Here is a 19,270-nt window from a genome sequence, read left to right as displayed (position 1 = left end):
CATTAACAAGATTGTGACCAGATTGTATGAAATTAATATCAGAAATAAACATTATTAATAAAATAAAAAACAAACCATAAATATTTTGTAATTGTTTTAGTTGTATTATTTTAGAATTAGTAATTTAACACATAAACAAATACTGTAAACTGCTGTAATATTGTCAGATTTTTTTTTGTTTTTTTGTGTTTTCACACCAGCTCCTTAAATTATAAAATGCAAAATAGAGGGCGGTGTTTAGATAAATCACAACATACAAAACAAACAACTGCTGAGTATTGGAAAAATCACGGCGTCCATATCAACCAGAAAAACAAGTGGTCTGCAGTAGAAAATTTTATAAATTAACACATTTTAGTCTTTAAACTGAAACAGTTAATGTAGGTCTAATAACACTGAATGATAGGCATAGCAGGCGTGTAGCCGTGTAGGGCTAGGCCTATCCATCTAAGGCTCCTAGCTAGGCTTGTGCCCAGCAGGGAATACTGTCTGTACCACCAGCCAGCCAGTGTCGGAGGGAGTGATCATCGGCTACCCTACTTACTAGGCTAGAGGGCTACTAGGCATAGGGGCTACTAGGCTAGGTTATTCTGCTTGTGTCAAGTGTCCAAAATCCCATTCCAACACTTGCTCGCTCGAGAATGCCACATGATATGGTCAAGTCAACAGACCTCGAAATTTTCCCGAATAACAATTTACAGAGAATACAAAGTCCTAGGCCTATACAAATTATTACTTTTATAGGGAAAGTCATTTATTACTTGCGTCTCACAAGTTAATTACCTAAAAATTTATATTATACACACTTCTTAACTTACAAAATGCTTATATATTTCAGAAACATTTAGAACATGTCTACAACAGTAAGTTAGAAAAGAGTTTTGCAAGCCACTTGACAACGTACACTGACAGCAATTATGAGTGCCAGTCATTACTCACAGTCTCCAGCCAATAAACTGCTACAGAACCAAGCCCAGCTATTGCACCGACTACAAACTTCAAACTCTGAATTGAATCGTTACAAAGAACCTCAAATATTGGACAATAGGAGAGCTACTCCAAATAACCATCATGGTAATTAATTTATTTGGACCTTTATCAGTGGCGTAACGTAGAGATCTAAGCTAAGGCCCCTGTTTCAGGAACCCTAAGTTGCCCTCCAACACTGGAGGCCTCAGGTGTTTTTAGCCTTTTTAGACATATTTTAATGCCTGTTTTCTTCTCTGGACACTGCTCAGGGGCCACCATAAGCTCCAGGGTTTATCCAGTGAGCACTCATAGCCGTTACGCCACTAACCGCTATTAAGGGACACCTTTGAGACCCAACAAAGTTGAGAGGTGTCACCTGAATAATGGTTAATTGTAGTGTTACATATATTGGGAATCATACATTTCACAAGTGTCCTCTTGATAGGGTTGTCCATTGAATAGGGTTGTCCCTTGAATAGGGTTGTCCATTGAATAGGGTTGTCCATTGAATAGGGTTGTCCATTGAATAGGGTTGTCCCTTGAATAGGGTTGTCCCTTGAATAGTGTTGTCCATTGAATAGGGTTGTCCATTGAATAGGGTTGTCCATTGAATAGGGTTGTCCATTGAATAGGGTTGTCCCTTGAATAGGGTTGTCCATTGAATAGGGTTGGTCCATTGAATAGGGTTGGTCCATTGAATAGGGTTGTCCATTGAATAGGGTTGTCCATTGAATAGGGTTGTCCATTGAATAGGGTTGTCCATTGAATAGGGTTGTCCATTGAATAGGGTTGTCCCTTGAATAGTGTTGTCCATTGAATAGTGTTGTCCATTGAATAGGGTTGTCCATTGAATAGGGTTGTCCATTGAATAGGGTTGTCCATTGAATAGTGTTGTCCATTGAATAGTGTTGTCCATTGAATAGGGTTGTCCATTGAATAGGGTTGTCCATTGAATAGGGTTGTCCATTGAATAGGGTTGTCCATTGAATAGGGTTGTCCATTGAATAGGGTTGTCCATTGAATAGGGTTGTCCATTGAATAGAGGTGTCCCAAAGGAAGTTTCTACTGTATTATCTTCTTTTCTTTCAACAGGAAATGGAATTGGAAAGAAAAATGAAGCAGTTCTGAAAGATGTGCTCGCAAAAAGAAAGAAGGTCTTGTTTATAGTTTTATAATCATTTAAATTCGCAATAGTGTGCAGGATTCATTGTGGCGTGTGCTAAAATCAGTAAATACATACATACATACATTATATTTTAAAAAAACTATTGGAATAATTTATTTGTTTTAATATAATAATATGTAGGACTTGAAAGATGAACTTGCGATTTACCGAACAGACCGTGGGAAACTAAACGAAGAGAGGGTACGGTTGCAGGATGAGACGGATAAAATGCAGGCTTCAAAAGACAGATGGAGAATTCCTAATTACACAATTTTAGGTTTGTACTTTTTAATGTAATCATGCTAGATTGAAATTTTTCTGTTGACATAAAACTGAAAACTGTGTGTATATGGATATTCTGGTAGCTGGGACCAGTTGTGATCAGTTCAATGTCGGCATAAGTGTACGAGCACACTGGTTCCTTAAACAACTTGCAATTGTAACTACAAGTTACAATCTTTTCCATATGTCGATACAGCACTCTCGGACACCAGTTGCTTAAAAGTTAACTTGAAATGAATGCTCAAGTGCAACTAATTCTATTGAATTGTAATAAGAGAGAGCATCTTGTGTATTTATTTGTCTTGTGAATGGGATTGCCACCTTTAAGAAGGATACTGAATGAATTCGCTTATGGTTATCCTTGGCAAAATATATAAAAACTAAAACATAAGCCTTTCTTTCATCTTTTGTGGATATAATAAATATAAAATATTGTCTTTGTTTAAGATCCAATTGAGAAGTCTAATGGTCAGTATAAGCTAGCTGAAGAACCACTTGCAATGGAAACAAGTGAAATGGAGGCGTATGCTATCAGAACAGAAGCAAAGATTCCAAAGTTACAAGCTGACATTGAACTAAGACGGTATTATATTTTACATAATCAATTGCAGAAAAAAGTTAAGCAAGCTTAGAAAGTGTCCCCTTAATAGCGGTGTCTCCTTAATAGTGTCCAAAAGGCAGTGTTGTACTGTAACAATAAACAACACAGCATTGATAGGCCCACTGTGTACAAATACAAATACATTCAAATTAATGATTTCTCTAAGAGAACTTTCTGAGGTCTAGTTGACCATGGAAAGTATGTGGTATCATATTTAACATGATTACTTGATAAAAACAAATACCATCCTGCCATGGACATTAACATTAGCTTTCATCTGTGTTTAAAAAACTGCTTACTTCTACTAAATAAGGAGGCCCTTACAGACATCAATGTTGGCATTAGCTTCATCAAAGTTGTTCTTGACTACGTCTGATGTTAAATGCAAACTGCCATTTAAGCTTGGTTCCCACTAGAACGTAATGCAAGGACGTAAACGCAACGCAAGCATTTTAACCAATGACAAGCGAAGTTATAGACAGTTAGCAATCACAAGCGGATAAGCCATCGCTTGTGATTGGTCAATTCACTTGCGTTGCGTTACGTCCTTGTGTTGCGTCGCTAGTGGGAACCACGCTTCATCTAGAATTTGATTTTACTGTTTAGACGTGAAGTAGAAAAGATGCGTAGAAACCCTCAGCATTTAGAAGGCTGGACATATGAACCTCACCAATCACAGACCTACCACATGGTAAGGAGAATCAGGATGGGGAATTGTGGTGAAGTAGTGTAAGGGGCCGAGTGGTTAAGACAGTGGAACCATAATCACATAGTCTTAACATCGACAAGGGTTTGTGGCTCATTGCTCCATGGTTCTGGTGGTAGAACAAATTAATAAATTACCTGACCTAAACATGCTTCTCATTCTCTGCTCTTCACCTTACATTTAAATGCCATCTAGCCAAGATCTTTCTGCAATACCAAACAGATAACATCATTTAATGCTTGCAGTTTCTTTTTAATGGTGACATTTTTCAGGTCCGTGATATTTTGGTTGAAGTTGCTGATGGCATCATGCTCTTTGAACCTGAAAAATGGATGCAAGATAGACTGAACACCATGTATCCTTTTAAAGATATTTATGTATCAAATAGATGTATACAAACAATCGTCACCTATGTAAATAATACATCAGAAAAATACATGGGACTAAAGTTCTGTCTACACCAGTTTGACAAAGAAGTGTGATGTGCCCAAATATGGTAGTGATATGCTTAAATATGGTAGGGATATGACATCATTATGTCCATATGGGCACATCACATTCGTGTTGTCACATAAAGTTTGTGGACAGAGCTTAATGCATCAGACTGCATGTGGCGCAGTTTGTAGGACATTGGACTACTGATCATGAGTTCAAATCAAATGCTCAAGACATTTTACTTACGTTTGCCTATCCCCACCCAGACGTACAAGTGGATTCCTGGTATAAACACAACTGTGCTGAGGCTGCAGCATTATGGGAGTATATTTCCATATGTGTTTGATGCAAACATAACCGCAGTAATAATGTGAAGTGCTTAGAGGCCCTATGCATTAAGTACTATATAAGAATGACATTATTACATCAGAAATATGCATCAGAATGCTGAATAAAAACAATACATCAGAACTATGCGTCAGAATGATGCATTGTATGATGTATCAGAACAATGCATCGAAACGTTTACCACTTTCATCTTTTAATTCATTGTATCGATAGATGTATTAATTTAACTTAATTCGGTTGTAATTTAGTCGGGTTTTAGACCTCGAGGAGAAGAGAATTCAAGAACACAAGGAACAACTTACTAAAGAGAAGATTTGCCATTTAATGATGGAAGAAATTATTCTAGAGGTAAGCCCAATACCCGTCATTTAAAATAGATACTGTATAAGGGTTTTTTTAAAGAACTTTTGCCATTTAAATTACTTACCTTAATTGATCCAGATTCTAACCAATTAAAGAATTGTATTACTTATTTATCTAGGTTTCTGCAAAGCTAAGCCTAGAAATTACGGAGGAATATCTAAGCACTGAGATGTGCATCAGGGCAATGACACAATTATTGGTGATCAATTCAGCTGAAGAAAGTGTTAGTCTTGTTTTGTCACCTACCTATCCATTTTCAACTTATTGTCAACAAATGATTGATTGTGTGCTGTATTTAAGGGACAAATTTCTGTTGTACAGACACTTTCAGAGTAAAATGATTATTACATTTTTTTTGTTATAATTTTTTGAAGGCCATAGCAACCAAGAAGAAAGAAGGTCGAGAGGAAAATGACCCTGCATACTCGCTAGTTACAGGAACATATCATCAAATGGTGAAAGAAAGACAAAAGAAAAGGTATTTATTAATTTGTTTGAATACATTTGACTCCATCTTAATGGAATCTAATAGGACTGTTTCATTTGAGTTATAAAAAACAGATTTGTAAAAAAATAAAATCAAAATCCATTTGTTCTCTTTAAAATTCTATGTGTGTTTATTTAAACTGTAAATATGTGTTACTTTATTTTGTTTCAGTATATATAGGTATTTAGAAGAAATTTTAATTATTCTTAAAGACATTCTTAAAGACATGTTTCTAAACCTTTCAGAGATAACATCTGGGTTCATTCACAAAAACTGACATCAACTTCAGAAGAAGCGGATAAAGTCAGTGGCATGTCTGGTGAAGACATTGATGATGACATCAAAGTTCTCCACTTCCAAGATGCTGATGTTCTGCAAGAGAAAAGGAATGAAGAACACCCTGCTGCCATGAGGATCTTTAGGACAAAAGAACTAGCATATTGGAAGGTAGACTAAAATCTTGAATTTTGCTGCTATTTTAAACTATAGACTAAATAATTGTTTTTACAAACATCACTGGATTTTTTACAACAATACTAGTACTAGATTGCTAAAAATAGAGTGATATAATTTAAATTGGAAAATGAAACAGTTTATTTTTATTATGTTGTGATAATCAATTTTGTTTTTAAAGAAAATGTATCCTATGTTGGATGAGATAAAAATTGTTCGCAGATCTAAAGGCGTTGAGATGTCATCACTATCACCTGATCATCGTTTACTAGCTTTTGGTTATTCCCATGGTAAGCCTAACCATTCTTGCTTTTTGTGAGTAGTTTTTTATGGTGTGAAATTGAATTCAATGTGTGCAGCAGATTTCAATGCGTGCAGTTGATTTCAGTATGTGAATTTGATTTCAGTGTGCAGTTTATTTCAGTATATGTAGTTTATTTCAGAGTGTGCAGTTTATTTCAGTGTGTGCAGTTTATTTCAATGTGTGAAGTTTATTTCAGTGTGTAAAGTTGCTTTCAATGTGTGAATTTGTTTTCAGTGTGTGAAGTTGCTTTTAATTTGTGAATTTGATTTCTGTATGTGAATTTCGTTTCAGTGTGCAGTTTATTTCAGTATGTGCAGTTTTTTTGTATCTATATGGGTGTGTTGAAGTAATGTATACGGTACTTTATTTTTTATTTTTGTAATAGGTGATATATTAGTGTATGATTTATGGACAAGCCCTATAAATCTTGTAAGACTAATAGGCAATGACAGCATTTACAGTGATCCTATTATTAGTCTCAAATGGAGTTGGGATGCTTCAAGATTAATATCCATTAATGAATCGGTATGTAGGCCTACAAATTATTGCAACTAATGGATAATTATGATAACCGATTACCATGTTATTTTTTTGTACTATTACTTGTCTTTATATTTTCTTATCTAGGGTTCACTCCATATATGGTCAATGACATCGGGAGGGGTTGCTACTAAAAGAGATATTAAAGACTTTGAAGTCTCTGCAGGCCGTACAAATACCCTTCCTCATCAGATGACGCTCTATGCACGACTGGCACCCAATGATTACAAGTTTAAGCAAGGTAACATTTGTTTATCTTTTATACACAACAAATATAAATTATGTGATAAAAACTTTAGAACTTCTTGAAAACATACGTCTGGGAAAGTTTTGCTTACGTTAGATGGGTTACAAGATGTTTAGAACCAACCTTTTATTTGTCATAAAAATGTCTTCAATAAAGATAAAGATATGGAAAGGGAGTCACTGTGATAAAACAGCAACCACAATACTATTGGACAATGCTCTGTTTTATAAACCTTTTTTCTGCTTTTTTTAAATACTTACAGGTCCTCTTGCTGAAGGTGGGACTAAGACCGCTACACTTGGGCCCAGTCTGTCTTGTTTTTACCCAAGTCACACATTACTAGGCACTCAAGTAGGTAACAATCATCTCTACTCAATTAAAAAAACCTTTGCAATCTTCATATGCTCAAAACATACTACTACAGTAGAAAATTATCCACGAAAAACTCCTATTAACGGGACATTTTCCTGTGAAACAAACAGGAGAAATATATGTTTTACCACTAAGGCTATTGATGAGACACCATAGGGTGTTCTACAGTAATATAAAATGAATAACAGAAAATATATTTTTTTTGCAGAATGAGTTTCTCGTTGGATTTGATAATGGTGACATTTTGAAATGCAATATTGAACCTTTGATTGCTGCAGCATCTGACGAAATGTCATCAGAGGTCAACACTTTTCCTAAGGTAAATATATGAATTTGAACAGAATCAGAAACCTCTTGAAAAAAATGCTAAATTTTTTATCAGTATTTGTACACATGTGTTTTTATAATACATATATACAATATTCATTTGCATACAGGTATATATTTGCATATATGCAATATTCATTTGCATACAGGTATATATTTGCATTTATTTGGATACAGGTATATACATTTATAAATTTGATATATATTTGCATACACATATATATTTGCATACCTATGATATGTATTTCCATACAGGATATCTATATTTGAAGATTTATTGTCTGGTTTCCAATTTAGTATACCATTATTTATTTTTGTCTTTGTTGCTAGATTAATCTGCAACATCAGCCAAATTATATTAGCCAGGATATCCCAGCTGCTTTATTTCGTTGCCATGAACATCCATTGGTTCTCCTGGGCTGTGTTGGTAACTGTGGTAACCTCTTGTCAGTGGATGCAAAGGGTTATATCAACATCTGGAAGTATAACAAGTAAGAATGATTATAATATGAATATTAAATAAATTCTGTGACTTAAAATTTGAGCTGCGTGGAAGCTAAAAACGGTAGGAATCACTTAAGAATTTGCTCTTAAATTCCTTCATAATTCCTCGCTAGCATTTATTTCACAATTAATACATCCTTATACTCTATAGAAGGCCTCTGCGATCTAGTCTCTACTTACTAAAATGTTATTCGTCAACAAAGTCTTTCTTTTTTCTTTTTATAGACATGTATTTTACTTCAATTGTTAAGCCTAAATTATTAAGTTTACCTATAATAAGTTTATTTTCAATTGCAGAATGCAATTAAGTCATTTTGGATGGTTTGAGCCGTTAAATCGTTACCGTCTTGTGATGGATGAGAAGACCTTTGTGGCAGTTGAAGATCAAGAGCCACAGGTGAGATTTTGATCCTTTGGTATGGCTGTCAAAGTAGTCATTCATTCGTCTAATATCTTGAATACTGCATTTAAAAAATGTTTATTTGGAAGAACATTGAAAGGTCAATACCATAAAAGTGTGTAATGGTTTCTTCAATAACGTTTATTGTTAAGTAAAAGTAGAACAAAAAAATATAAAATAAAGATATATTCACCCCATTGGCTCCCCAATAAACAACATATTATGTTTCCACACTAAGTTTCCACATTATGATTTAGTACTAAACAATATATAGTAAAATAGATATGTTGTTTCTGACAATGTCATGTAATTATTTCTTATGATAGGTCGTATTTACTGAGAACGCATATAAAAGTAAGAAGAGAGCGACAAAAAAAGCGTTATCAGAGAAACTGAAAGAGGATAGAAAGCAAACGCAAAAAGAAGTTACATGGTTGAAATTACGAACTGTTGGTTGGCATAGGAAAAGAGATGATGATGAAGGAACTCTGGTAATACTAATATCAAATGTTTTGTTTTTTAAAGATGTATTGTCCCCCAAAAACATGAAAAATAAAGTTTAATTAAATCAGACTTTGAATAGGCCATTTTGTAGTTTTCACTTATAAAATGCCAAAATAAAACCCATTGGCTGGCAGCAATTTTGGATAAGTTTTGCTTTAAATTACAGTTTTTTTCAGGTAAATATTTTTTTTTTCAATCAAATTTTTGGTCAAAGTGAATAACTATTATGTGGCATTAACATACATTCAACCAAAATCTGTTTGTGAATTATTTTTTTCAGGGGGACAAAAAAAGTAAAAATTGAAAAAAAATGTTGTTGAATAATATTCACAGATGTGTAATCATGAGCTGGTCAAATGCATTTGGCCTTTTTCTCTTCTAATTATTTCACAGACTGAAATTTGGCGCCCTCAAGAGGTACCACCTGATGGATGTGACTTTCACGTTGTTGTTAGAGATACCATGAATAGTCTGCTTTTGTCCTACACTAAAGTCAAGTTTAAAGAAAAAGCGGTAATTAAACAACTTTTTCCTTTCCTTCGTAGTGTATGTGTCCAATCCAGTATTCAAAGAGTCAACTGTAGTAAATAATTGAATAGCAAACTAGAAGGGCTCTCATAGAGGACGCAAACATTCGCCTAGGCATATGAAAATTTAATGACAATAACCTTCAAACAATCAATGTCAGTTTTGTTTGTCTGCATATAAGAGCCATTGTCTGTAAAAATCAAAGATTTGGTGGCAGATGTAAAAAAATGGATTTCTCTCAAATTTTTACCATGAATAGACATTTCAATAAAAAGCATATCTACAACATTCATTTTAATTTTTAGCCTCCGTTGCCATGACAACGGTCAATTATCCAAATTTTGATGTTTTTGCCATTTTTCACAGATTTTCTATAGTGAAAAAGTACAAACTTGTATACTTATTCTAACCAAAAATACTTACAGTATACAGTTTTTGTTTATAGCAGTGTAAACAACATGTATTGAGTTCCATTTAATGTAGAAAAAAAATAAATTACAAAATGGAGTTTGGTTGATACTATTATTTTAAAAAGGGGTGTTTTTAAAAAATATTTTTTTTATAAAAGTATACCTCATAAACGTACCTATAACTTCCAAAGTGGTGTTTTTAAATCAATGAGGTTTTTTAATTTGATAGTCAATAGGTTTGTCAACAATAATCACGAAAAAAACACTGGGGTAAATTTCGTACATAGGTTTTGTGTTGCCAGGAAAATACGAAAAATACAAAAAATATAACAAAATATCAACAAACAAAACACATGAAACACAATTTAAATATGGCTAATTCAATAATAAAATGTATATATGGCTTGTCATAATGCTACTAGAGTCATACGAATAGTTTAGATAAAATAGGAGAATGTGTTGCCAGGTTTATTTCAATTAATTGCCAGAAAAACAGTATTTTGCATTAAAATATTTAGTTGATGGAAAATAATGTTAAACTTGGAAATAATTGAGTCAATGGTTTTTATAAATTTTTAAATCTATTTTGTGTAAAGAGATACAAAGACCTCCCAAAAAATCTGACCTTGTAAATAGGTCATTTGAGGTCAAAAGGGGTCAGAATGCAAAACAGGACAGGTCCCCACTTTACTACAACTATTAATGTTTGATCAAAATTTACAAGATAGTTCATAACAATTCTCAAAAATTTTTATATTTTACCTATAGTGTTACCTTAGCAACCATTTCTATGTGTAACTAAGGAAAGTAATTTAAAAAAAAAACGTAAAAAATGGCGTTTTTATAAATACAAAGAATTGATTGCATTTGTAATTTTTCCCAATTTGACTTCTACTGCATTCCATTAATGACAAACTTGACCTTGTAAATTCATTCATTTTGAGGTCAACATTTTACCATAGTAACTGTTTCTATGCGAACATTTAAAAAAAATAAGGGGTTTTTCATAAATACAAAACATTTTTTCTACATAGTTTTACATTTCTACTTTTTGCCAAATTTACTTTAAATACTGAATCCTAATAATCTCAGAAAGAAAGTCTTGACAAATCTGAATAAAGGTAAAAAAGCGTTTAGTGTTATCTTAAACCTGTTTACGTAACAAATGATATTTAAATATGGAGTTTCATGAAAAAAAAAAAAATTTACATATTGAGGTAAAATGACATCAACGTTTTACCTATAGTGTATTGTAGCAACTGTTTCTATACGTAACTAAGTACAATATTTTTAATATGGGGTTTCATGACTACAAACAATTGAATACATAGCTTTACTAACTTCCCATATTTACTTATCTACTGAATCACAGAAAATGTCTGACCTTGTGAAAGGGTCATTTGTTGGGTCAAGTTATGTCAAAATGTATTATTTATGTTATCTTAGAACCTGTTTCTATGCGTAACTAAGGATAATTGTTTTTTTAAATACAGTTGAACCTCCCGTAAGTGGCCACCCTCGGGACCTGGAAAAGTGGCCGCTTACGGGCGGTGACCCCTTACGGGAGGTTCTGCCGATAAAGGGCCAAAATCACTTATTATGGCTATATACGATATTCTTAACGAAACGAGCGTCTCAATTTTCCAGCTAATTGTAGGCCTATTATTATTTATAATCAGGTGGTTTAGTATTTTTTAGCATTTTCAGACAAATTTTAAAAACTTTTATCATATGAAAAATGGTCGGTCAAAATCTGTGTAGTTTTCTCATCTCTTCACAGTAATGTTTTTAAAACCTCTTCAAAATAAAGCTAATATATAAAGAAATACAATAAACATGCACCTCTAATTCATAGGTCCATGCAATAAGTATCACATTTTTCGATTGGCCGCTTACAAAAAATCTCATTTTTAGTATAAAAAGGTGCCCGCAGCTGCTTACGGTAAGTACCAAATGCACTAATTAGATAGGAAGAACAAACAGGCTTTTCAAAGTGCGTCCGTTAAGGGAGGTGGCCGCTGTAAATAAAATATGGGGTTTTCATGAATAAAAATAATCACAGAAGAAAGTGCTTACGAATATGACCTTGTGAAACGGTAATTTGAAAATGCAAATAAGGCATGCCTGCTAATAATCTACAAATTTAAATTTGTATGAGATAAATATGCAAAATCTAAAGAATATCTCATTTTTAGTTACCATAGTAACTGTTGCTATGCATAACTAAGGGAAATGAAATAATTATCAGATAATTATTAATTAATAATTAATAATGAATCCAACCATCACAGTAAAAAAAATATAGAATTTAAAACCAATATTTAATAATAAAGTGTGATATTTTACATGCTGACCTTAAATGAAATGAAATTTCAAATCAGGGCTTCAATATTTGTTATGTAGCATTAACATACCTGAGTATATCATTGACTTTTGATTGGTTCTATTTTGGGGAGGGGAAAGTGGTGGATCAAGGACTTTTAAATAGTTAGATGGTTGAAGGCGAGGGTCTAAAAACTTAACTTTATGTCCTATCTTTTGCATTGCAATTTTTAACTTGGGGTGGGTGGGGGCTTGGAGAAAGGGGGAGGGGTGGGATGGAGTGGGATGGAGGAGTTTGAATCCGTCTATTCATTGGGGCGATGGTAGCGGCAGTGTGGGTGGTGCTTGAATGCATGCATTTGACACTCTATAGTGGATGATCGACCAAAGTGTTGCAGTTTATCTTTTTGTGGTTATAGTCGGGGTGGGGGGGGGGGAGAGGGGTGATAGTCGAAAGTGGTGGTGGATGGGCATGTGGGATCTGCTTAGGTTAGCAAATAAAAGAAGTAAACAAATGAAAGAGGAGCTTCAAAATAAGAGAGGAGTAATCTGTTGCAAAGATTAAAATTCACAACGATCTGATAATTTATTCAAATTTCCAGAGGATATAACCTATAAAATGACATTAAAACTGGGAATTACAGAATCTATAATTAAAAATTAATTTTTTTTCTCACAACACAACTAGAACTATATAAAACATTAAGAATTTTTCTGAACAATGAGTTTCAAATCAAATAATCAAAGAAAATAAAATGTTTTTACTAATATACCATGTTTTTTTTTTATAAAAATGCCTATGTTTCTCGCAACACTGCTTGTAGATTTTAAATTTACCCCAGTATTTTATTTTAGAAATCAATTATTAAACATTAGAACTACCTATTTGTAATAAATCAGCTAAAAAAATACACCACTTTGGGCGTTATGGTGAAGTAAAGTTTAGTTGCATTGAACAATTTAAAAAAAGTGAAAAACACCCCTTTTTAAATAAATGGTATCTCCCAAAGTATAAAATAAAAAAAAATAAAAAGATTTGAAACAGGTACACAATGCATTGTTATTATGCATACACTAATTATTTTTTATAATTAAATGAACAACACAAAAATATCGTTCATCAAAGTAGTACCAATATCCATTTTAAAAAACCTTAAAAAAGGACAAAATTTGTCAAAAACACAAATTTGGCCGTTGCCATGGAAATATACGTGTGAAATAAAAAATACTTCATATTTGATTTCTCTCAACACATATATAGCCATGTGCAAAATTTGAAAGAAATCCATTTTTTTGAGTCTGCCACTTTTTTTGATATTTCTTTGATTCTTACAGACAATGGCTCATAAAACCTATAAATATTGAGTGCTTTTAAAAAAAACTGAGGTAGATGAGGAAAAGTACACAGAATTTCAGGATCTGGCTCGGTAGACTTATATTTCACAATATTAGTATTCTTTTAGAAGGAATTCACAAGCCAATAGTGAAAAGAGTTTGGGCGGTGAGTGGCCAAGCGGTTGATGATACCTCATCGATCTCTCATAAATGTACTTAAATTAACTCATTTACCGTAATCAATACATAAAAACATTTCTAGGATTAATTCTCATAAGTGAGTCTTAAACTGTAATTACTAAATTTAAGGAGTGGTGTACAATTCAAAACGAATATTTTGATTTGATTGATTTGGTTTCATACAGCTATGAAACCATCCTTTAAAATCTTATAAAAATCGGGAAATAACTTTTTGAATAATCCTGCTGACTAACCAATATACAAACACACACAATCGACCATATTTACCATGTTAATTACATATAAATCACTTCATGACCAATCGCCATCAAATATTTCCACCCTAATTATATGAACGTCTTCAGTCTGTAAAAGATCTCAACTACTAGTACATCTATACTTTTTGTTCCACCTAGTTGCCTGAAGACCTATGGTGATCGAACCTTTTGCAGTTGCAGCTCCTAAACTGTGGAACAATCTTCCTAATTCAATTTAAGGTGCACCTTCCATCAAAGTTTTAAAAAGCCATCTTTTATAGTAATTATATGTAATTTGGCGCTTTTGGATAATCGGGTGTTAAACGTGCTAATTGTTAAACATGCTATATCTGGGATTTTCCGCTTACGAGCTATTGAGGCTCATTGTCTCTGAGAAGCCAAGACGTTTTTTGTCAAACAAATAAATGAAATGAAATAAATTTGAAAAAATTAACATAATAATAATACTTATATTTTTCTTAAATATTATTTACAGAATGGATATTCAGCTATGTTGGAGTGTAAACTGTCTTCTGATGGAAATCTGCTTGCTTTCATGTTACTATTCAAACAATGTCCACCTAAAGGTATCTTTATAATTATAAACCAGTATTTACTTTTATTAGCTAAATTGCCATCCAACACACAGGTATGTTTGAATTGTGTAACACCAGAGAATTGCTGTGCTGGGATGTTTTCAAGAAATTTGTTTTGGGACCTTTCCATTTAACTTAAGGGGGGAAATGTACCAACGCAAACGCCATAAGTGTCGGCCCGTGAAAAATAAGAGGGGTTGGTTTTTAATGCTTTTTAAATCTTGATATAACAGTGAATATACGATATTTGAATCACTTAAGGTGCCTTTAAGTCGACATGGAACTCAACTGAAAGAAACTAGTTGCACGAGAGCGCTTATGTCGAAATTTTGAGCAACTGAACGGAACTCAACGGAACTGAAAGGAACCAGTGTGGGAGCGCTTATGTCGACATTGAACTGAATGCGATTGAGTTGTAAAAATTTGCATTGAGTTCCTTTCAGTTCCTGAAAAATAGAACATAAGCAACTGAAATTTTTTTTTGTGCATATCAGTTGCGTTCAGTTCGGAGCACTTTTGTTGACACAGTTGAGTTTACACATTTTTTTTTTACACAATACAACAATCCATTTCAGGTGCTCACATTAGCTTTGTGTTTATCGATGTACCAGAAATGAAGGTGAGACCTTACAGAATCAACATACAATTCAGTCTGTCTCAACTGGAGTTTACCAGGTGTATGGATAAAGGTGTATGTAGTTTCCAGGTAAATTAACGTTGTTGCTGATGGCTCTGTAAAATGGTTACTCTTAAGTCAATAATTTCTATAGAGTCCAGACTCTGGTCTAGTATCAAGAGTACGTCAAAGCATCTGCATATATAAGCATGATACAATTTCCTTTTGGTGATAATATTTAGCAGCCTGAATAGAGGTTGACCTCAGTGTTAAAACGTGTTTCCCGTCTGTAAATGTCCAAATAATAGGGATGTCCCCTAGAGGTTTATCATACTGTTAAAACATTAACAAAAAGTATCCTCTTAATAGTTTCCAATCGTTACATTGAGTTTACAGTATATTTTAAACCATCTGAATAACATTTTAGCCAACCAATCGCTTCAATTAAACCATGAATTTACTGCATACAGATCTAGTCTGCCTAAAAATGTAAAACAAATAGTTGCAGGATATTCTTTGTATCTGACCCATCACTATTTAAACCAGAAATGCAATTTGAAATGTATTTCATTTTTGAATATTAAATTTTGTCTAATTGAGTAATTTACTTTATTTTTACCAGATTTCTAGAGCATACAATGTTACTGGATCTGAATACCTAATTGTGAAGGTACTTGATTTTCTGCATGTGTACTCAGTGGATTCTGGCGCCCTTGTCGTGCAAACAAGTGCGCTACCAGCCAACGGACTGACCATCAGTCCAAAGCACTTAACAATTGAAGACCAGTCAATGGTGGATGTAGCATGTACGCAGGGGAGAATGATAATCATTAACTACAGCAATGTATGTATTATTACAGTCTGGTTTTGGTCAGTCTGTCTGTTTGTCTATAAATATAAGTCAAGGAAAATTCAGTGTTATACCCTTAGTGTGAATATAGGCATAGCGATTGAGTTCGCTGTTGGAGTCTAGCATTGTGATGTATGTGTTGTTGTTTGTATTGTGAAATCCAAAATAAATTGAATTGAACAGATTATATGATGGTCTCAAAAAGTGAGACTAAATGTAGGAAATATTTTATCAATTATAAACTTCAAATATTGAAAAAGACCTTTGTTGTTCATGTATGTACATACACAGGACTAATGGCTTTACATCCCATCCAAAGAGAGAATGAGAGTAAAGTGTCTTACAGAAGGATACAAACAATATTGCACAGACAGGTCTCCACCCATGCCTATCACGTGCTAGTCCAATATCTTGTACCGATGCGCCATACCTTTCTAATAAAGTTAAAAATAAATTGTAATTCTTAACTATGATTAAAAATGTTCATCTGGTTTTGGATATTTATGAGTTAGTAATTCTTTTCGAAAAAAACCCCCAAAAATTAGCGAAACTAACCTGCTTGACAGTTTCGCTGTCCTTCTCAGACAGCTTCTTCAGCGAAACTGTAGCAGATTATTTTCGCTAATTTTTTGGGTTTTTTAAAGCGTTACTAATTCATTATTTAACTATGTTGTTTTTATAGAAACAGTCAGGTATTAAAATTATTGACATAGCAGACAAGAACACAGAGGAAAACAGACGTGAAATGTATGCTACACACAAAGCTTGGTGAGACACTAATTACATTTTATATCATTCTCTTCATTAATAGATTTATGATTAGAGGCAGAAAAAGGAGGTAATGTATTTAGAGAAGATGGCCTGTTGATTTAAGAAGATACTTAAGTTGCTTATAATTATTTTTATTTTAGGATGAAAAATAAAGTGGCCTCCAACACCTGGTCATGGTCAAGTCGTGATTTACTTGATGGTCAAGATAATCGCCACACCACTGCCTACTTCAGACGTCTTGTTCTGCAACTTGTTGACAGTGCTATTCAATTGACAGATGGAGAATTTGGCAACGATCTGATGGCTGAGTATCAAAAAATAGATCGCTCGCATCCTTTTTATCTGATAGATCAGGTAGAAATGTCCTACTTTTATTCAGCTCTTCAAAAGTTGTTTTTCATTTATCGTTCTTTTCAAATTTAATATTAATGACGTGACATGTTTTTTGATTAAATTTACAAACAAAAATCATTTTGTAATTCTGTTTTTAGAATAAACAAGAGACTGCAAAACAAGATGAACCCAAAGATTCAGAGCCACCCAATGAAGTGGCGAGTTGAGGAGTCATTAAGTAATGAAGTGCACCAGTTAGAAGACAAATGAGGTGACTAAGTTGCAATTTTACTATATGATTTTAAAGGTTTGCGTGGCAAATTTTTGTTTTTCAATCAGTTAAACTTGGATGTACATGTTTAACCAGAACTAGCATATTCAGCTCAACTTAGATGATCATGCCATTGTTTTGTCCAGTCACCTTGCCTTAGCCCTACCGGTATGTGAACACTGGCTTTCTTTAGCCATTTCTCACACTCCCACTAGATAGAGCCAACATGTATTTTGACAACCTGAGAGATGCTGTTGTTTTGGCCAATCATCGTGCCTCTTACACTCCCACTAGATAGGGCCAACATGTATTTTGACAACCTGAGAGATGCCATTGTTTGGCCAGTCATCATGCCTCTCGCACTCCCACTAGATAGGGCCAACATCTACTTTGAGAGCCTGAGAGATGCCATTGTTAATGATCATAATCTCTCACTAGGGCCAACATCTACCTTGACAGCCTGCATTATAAAGTTGAGATAAAAGTAGAGACATAGTTACTACATTTTGAAACTAGACAGATTGCAGAGTATAAGGGTCAACTGGAAGTTACACATTTTTCAGGAATCACAGTTGCACATTTCCTGAAATGTAATTGGAATTTCAAAAATAGAATGATGAAAAAAACGTATTTTAGATTTATGTTGCGGTCACCATGAACTAATACTACCATGTTGCTGAAACTGCCGTGAATTTCCTGCCTTATAATTGGAATGCCAATTAATGCTTAAAATTCATTCAAGACGGATTGCTATAAAACAAAGAAAATATGTTTTATAGAAATAGATTGGTTACTAAGAATAAAATCAGAGGCAGACCTAGAAAAATTAATGTTGCCATTAAAATATAAGGATGTAGTAATCAGTGTCATTACGTCTACTAAGTCCTTCTCCAGGAAATCAAAATATTAGTTTTGAATTGTACACTACTCCTTAAATTCATAAATTACACTTTTGTACTTATTTGTAAGATCAAATCCTGGAAATGTTTTTGTATTGATTACGGTAAATGAGTTCATTTAAGTACATTTATAAGAGAACGATGAGGTATCATCAACTTGCATGAAGGCAGGAGTTCGAGCCTGTGTGTGTGTTTGTATCCTTTGTCAAGATGCTTTACTCTCATAGGCTTGTCCTTTAGATGTGGCATTAAGTTGTTGGTCACATGTATATAAATGTATGTAAGCACAGAGGCGGAATTTAGATCAGACGTTCCCCTTTATTTCAATACACAAATCAGGCCCCCAAACTCTAATTATTTATTTTATTTTATTACACCTTAATTTTAGAGGGTGACACTAAACAGCGTATGCTGACAATCAAGGGGCCCTCTTGATGAGTGACAGTGGCTGTGTGTATACTAGTACACCGGGGTAACCCCTACTCGTCTCGAAAGATGTACTAGGTGCACATAAGCCAGATGTGTACACTGGACCTACGGTTTATAGTCTTTATCCAAGAAGACTCGTTCTACCACCAGAACCATGGAGCGAGCGAACCCTTGCTGATGTTAATATAGCAAGGTATTATGGTTCCACTGTTTTAACTGCTTGGCCACTCACCGCCCAAACTCTTCTCACTAGTGGCACCCGTAAAGGAATACTAATAACGTAAAATAAAAGTCTACCGAGCCAGACCCTAAAATTCTGTGTACATTTCCTCATCTACCTCAGTTGTTTAAAAAGCACTTAATATTTATAGGTTTTATATGCAGACAAACACAACTGACATTGATTGTTTGAAGGTTATTGTAAGTGTAGCAATAATATATTACAGTATTTTATAATAAATATTGT

General features: G+C 33.7%; 1 protein-coding gene across 5 annotated transcripts; it reads left to right on the top strand.

Annotated features, from left to right (window-relative positions):
* The first annotated feature begins 261 nt into the window (after positions 1–261).
* On the top strand, positions 262–19,148 carry LOC140048647 (uncharacterized). 5 transcript variants are annotated; one of them, XM_072093413.1, is made up of 27 exons: positions 262–317; positions 839–1,074; positions 2,062–2,123; positions 2,276–2,411; positions 2,864–2,999; positions 3,624–3,708; positions 3,996–4,078; positions 4,755–4,854; positions 4,988–5,092; positions 5,244–5,347; positions 5,602–5,803; positions 5,991–6,099; positions 6,499–6,638; positions 6,741–6,894; positions 7,163–7,251; positions 7,481–7,591; positions 7,930–8,090; positions 8,401–8,500; positions 8,830–8,994; positions 9,401–9,520; positions 14,536–14,626; positions 15,211–15,341; positions 15,874–16,095; positions 16,784–16,869; positions 17,013–17,226; positions 17,364–17,476; positions 18,764–19,148. In XM_072093413.1, exons 2-26 carry the CDS (start codon positions 918–920, stop codon positions 17,430–17,432), a joined length of 3,132 nt encoding a protein of 1,043 aa, XP_071949514.1. In that variant the 5' UTR covers positions 262–317; positions 839–917; the 3' UTR covers positions 17,433–17,476; positions 18,764–19,148. The 5 variants fall into 5 exon arrangements, with proteins under 5 accessions (XP_071949514.1, XP_071949513.1, XP_071949515.1 ...); XM_072093412.1 differs by having other exon boundaries at positions 17,915–19,148; XM_072093414.1 differs by having other exon boundaries at positions 4,988–5,087; positions 5,245–5,347; positions 17,364–19,148.
* The last annotated feature ends 122 nt before the right edge of the window (positions 19,149–19,270 follow it).

Source organism: Antedon mediterranea, chromosome 5 (assembly GCF_964355755.1).
Source record: "Antedon mediterranea chromosome 5, ecAntMedi1.1, whole genome shotgun sequence".
NCBI classification, from domain to species: Eukaryota; Metazoa; Echinodermata; class Crinoidea; order Comatulida; family Antedonidae; genus Antedon; species Antedon mediterranea.
This window is presented reverse-complemented; position numbering and strand designations above follow the sequence as displayed.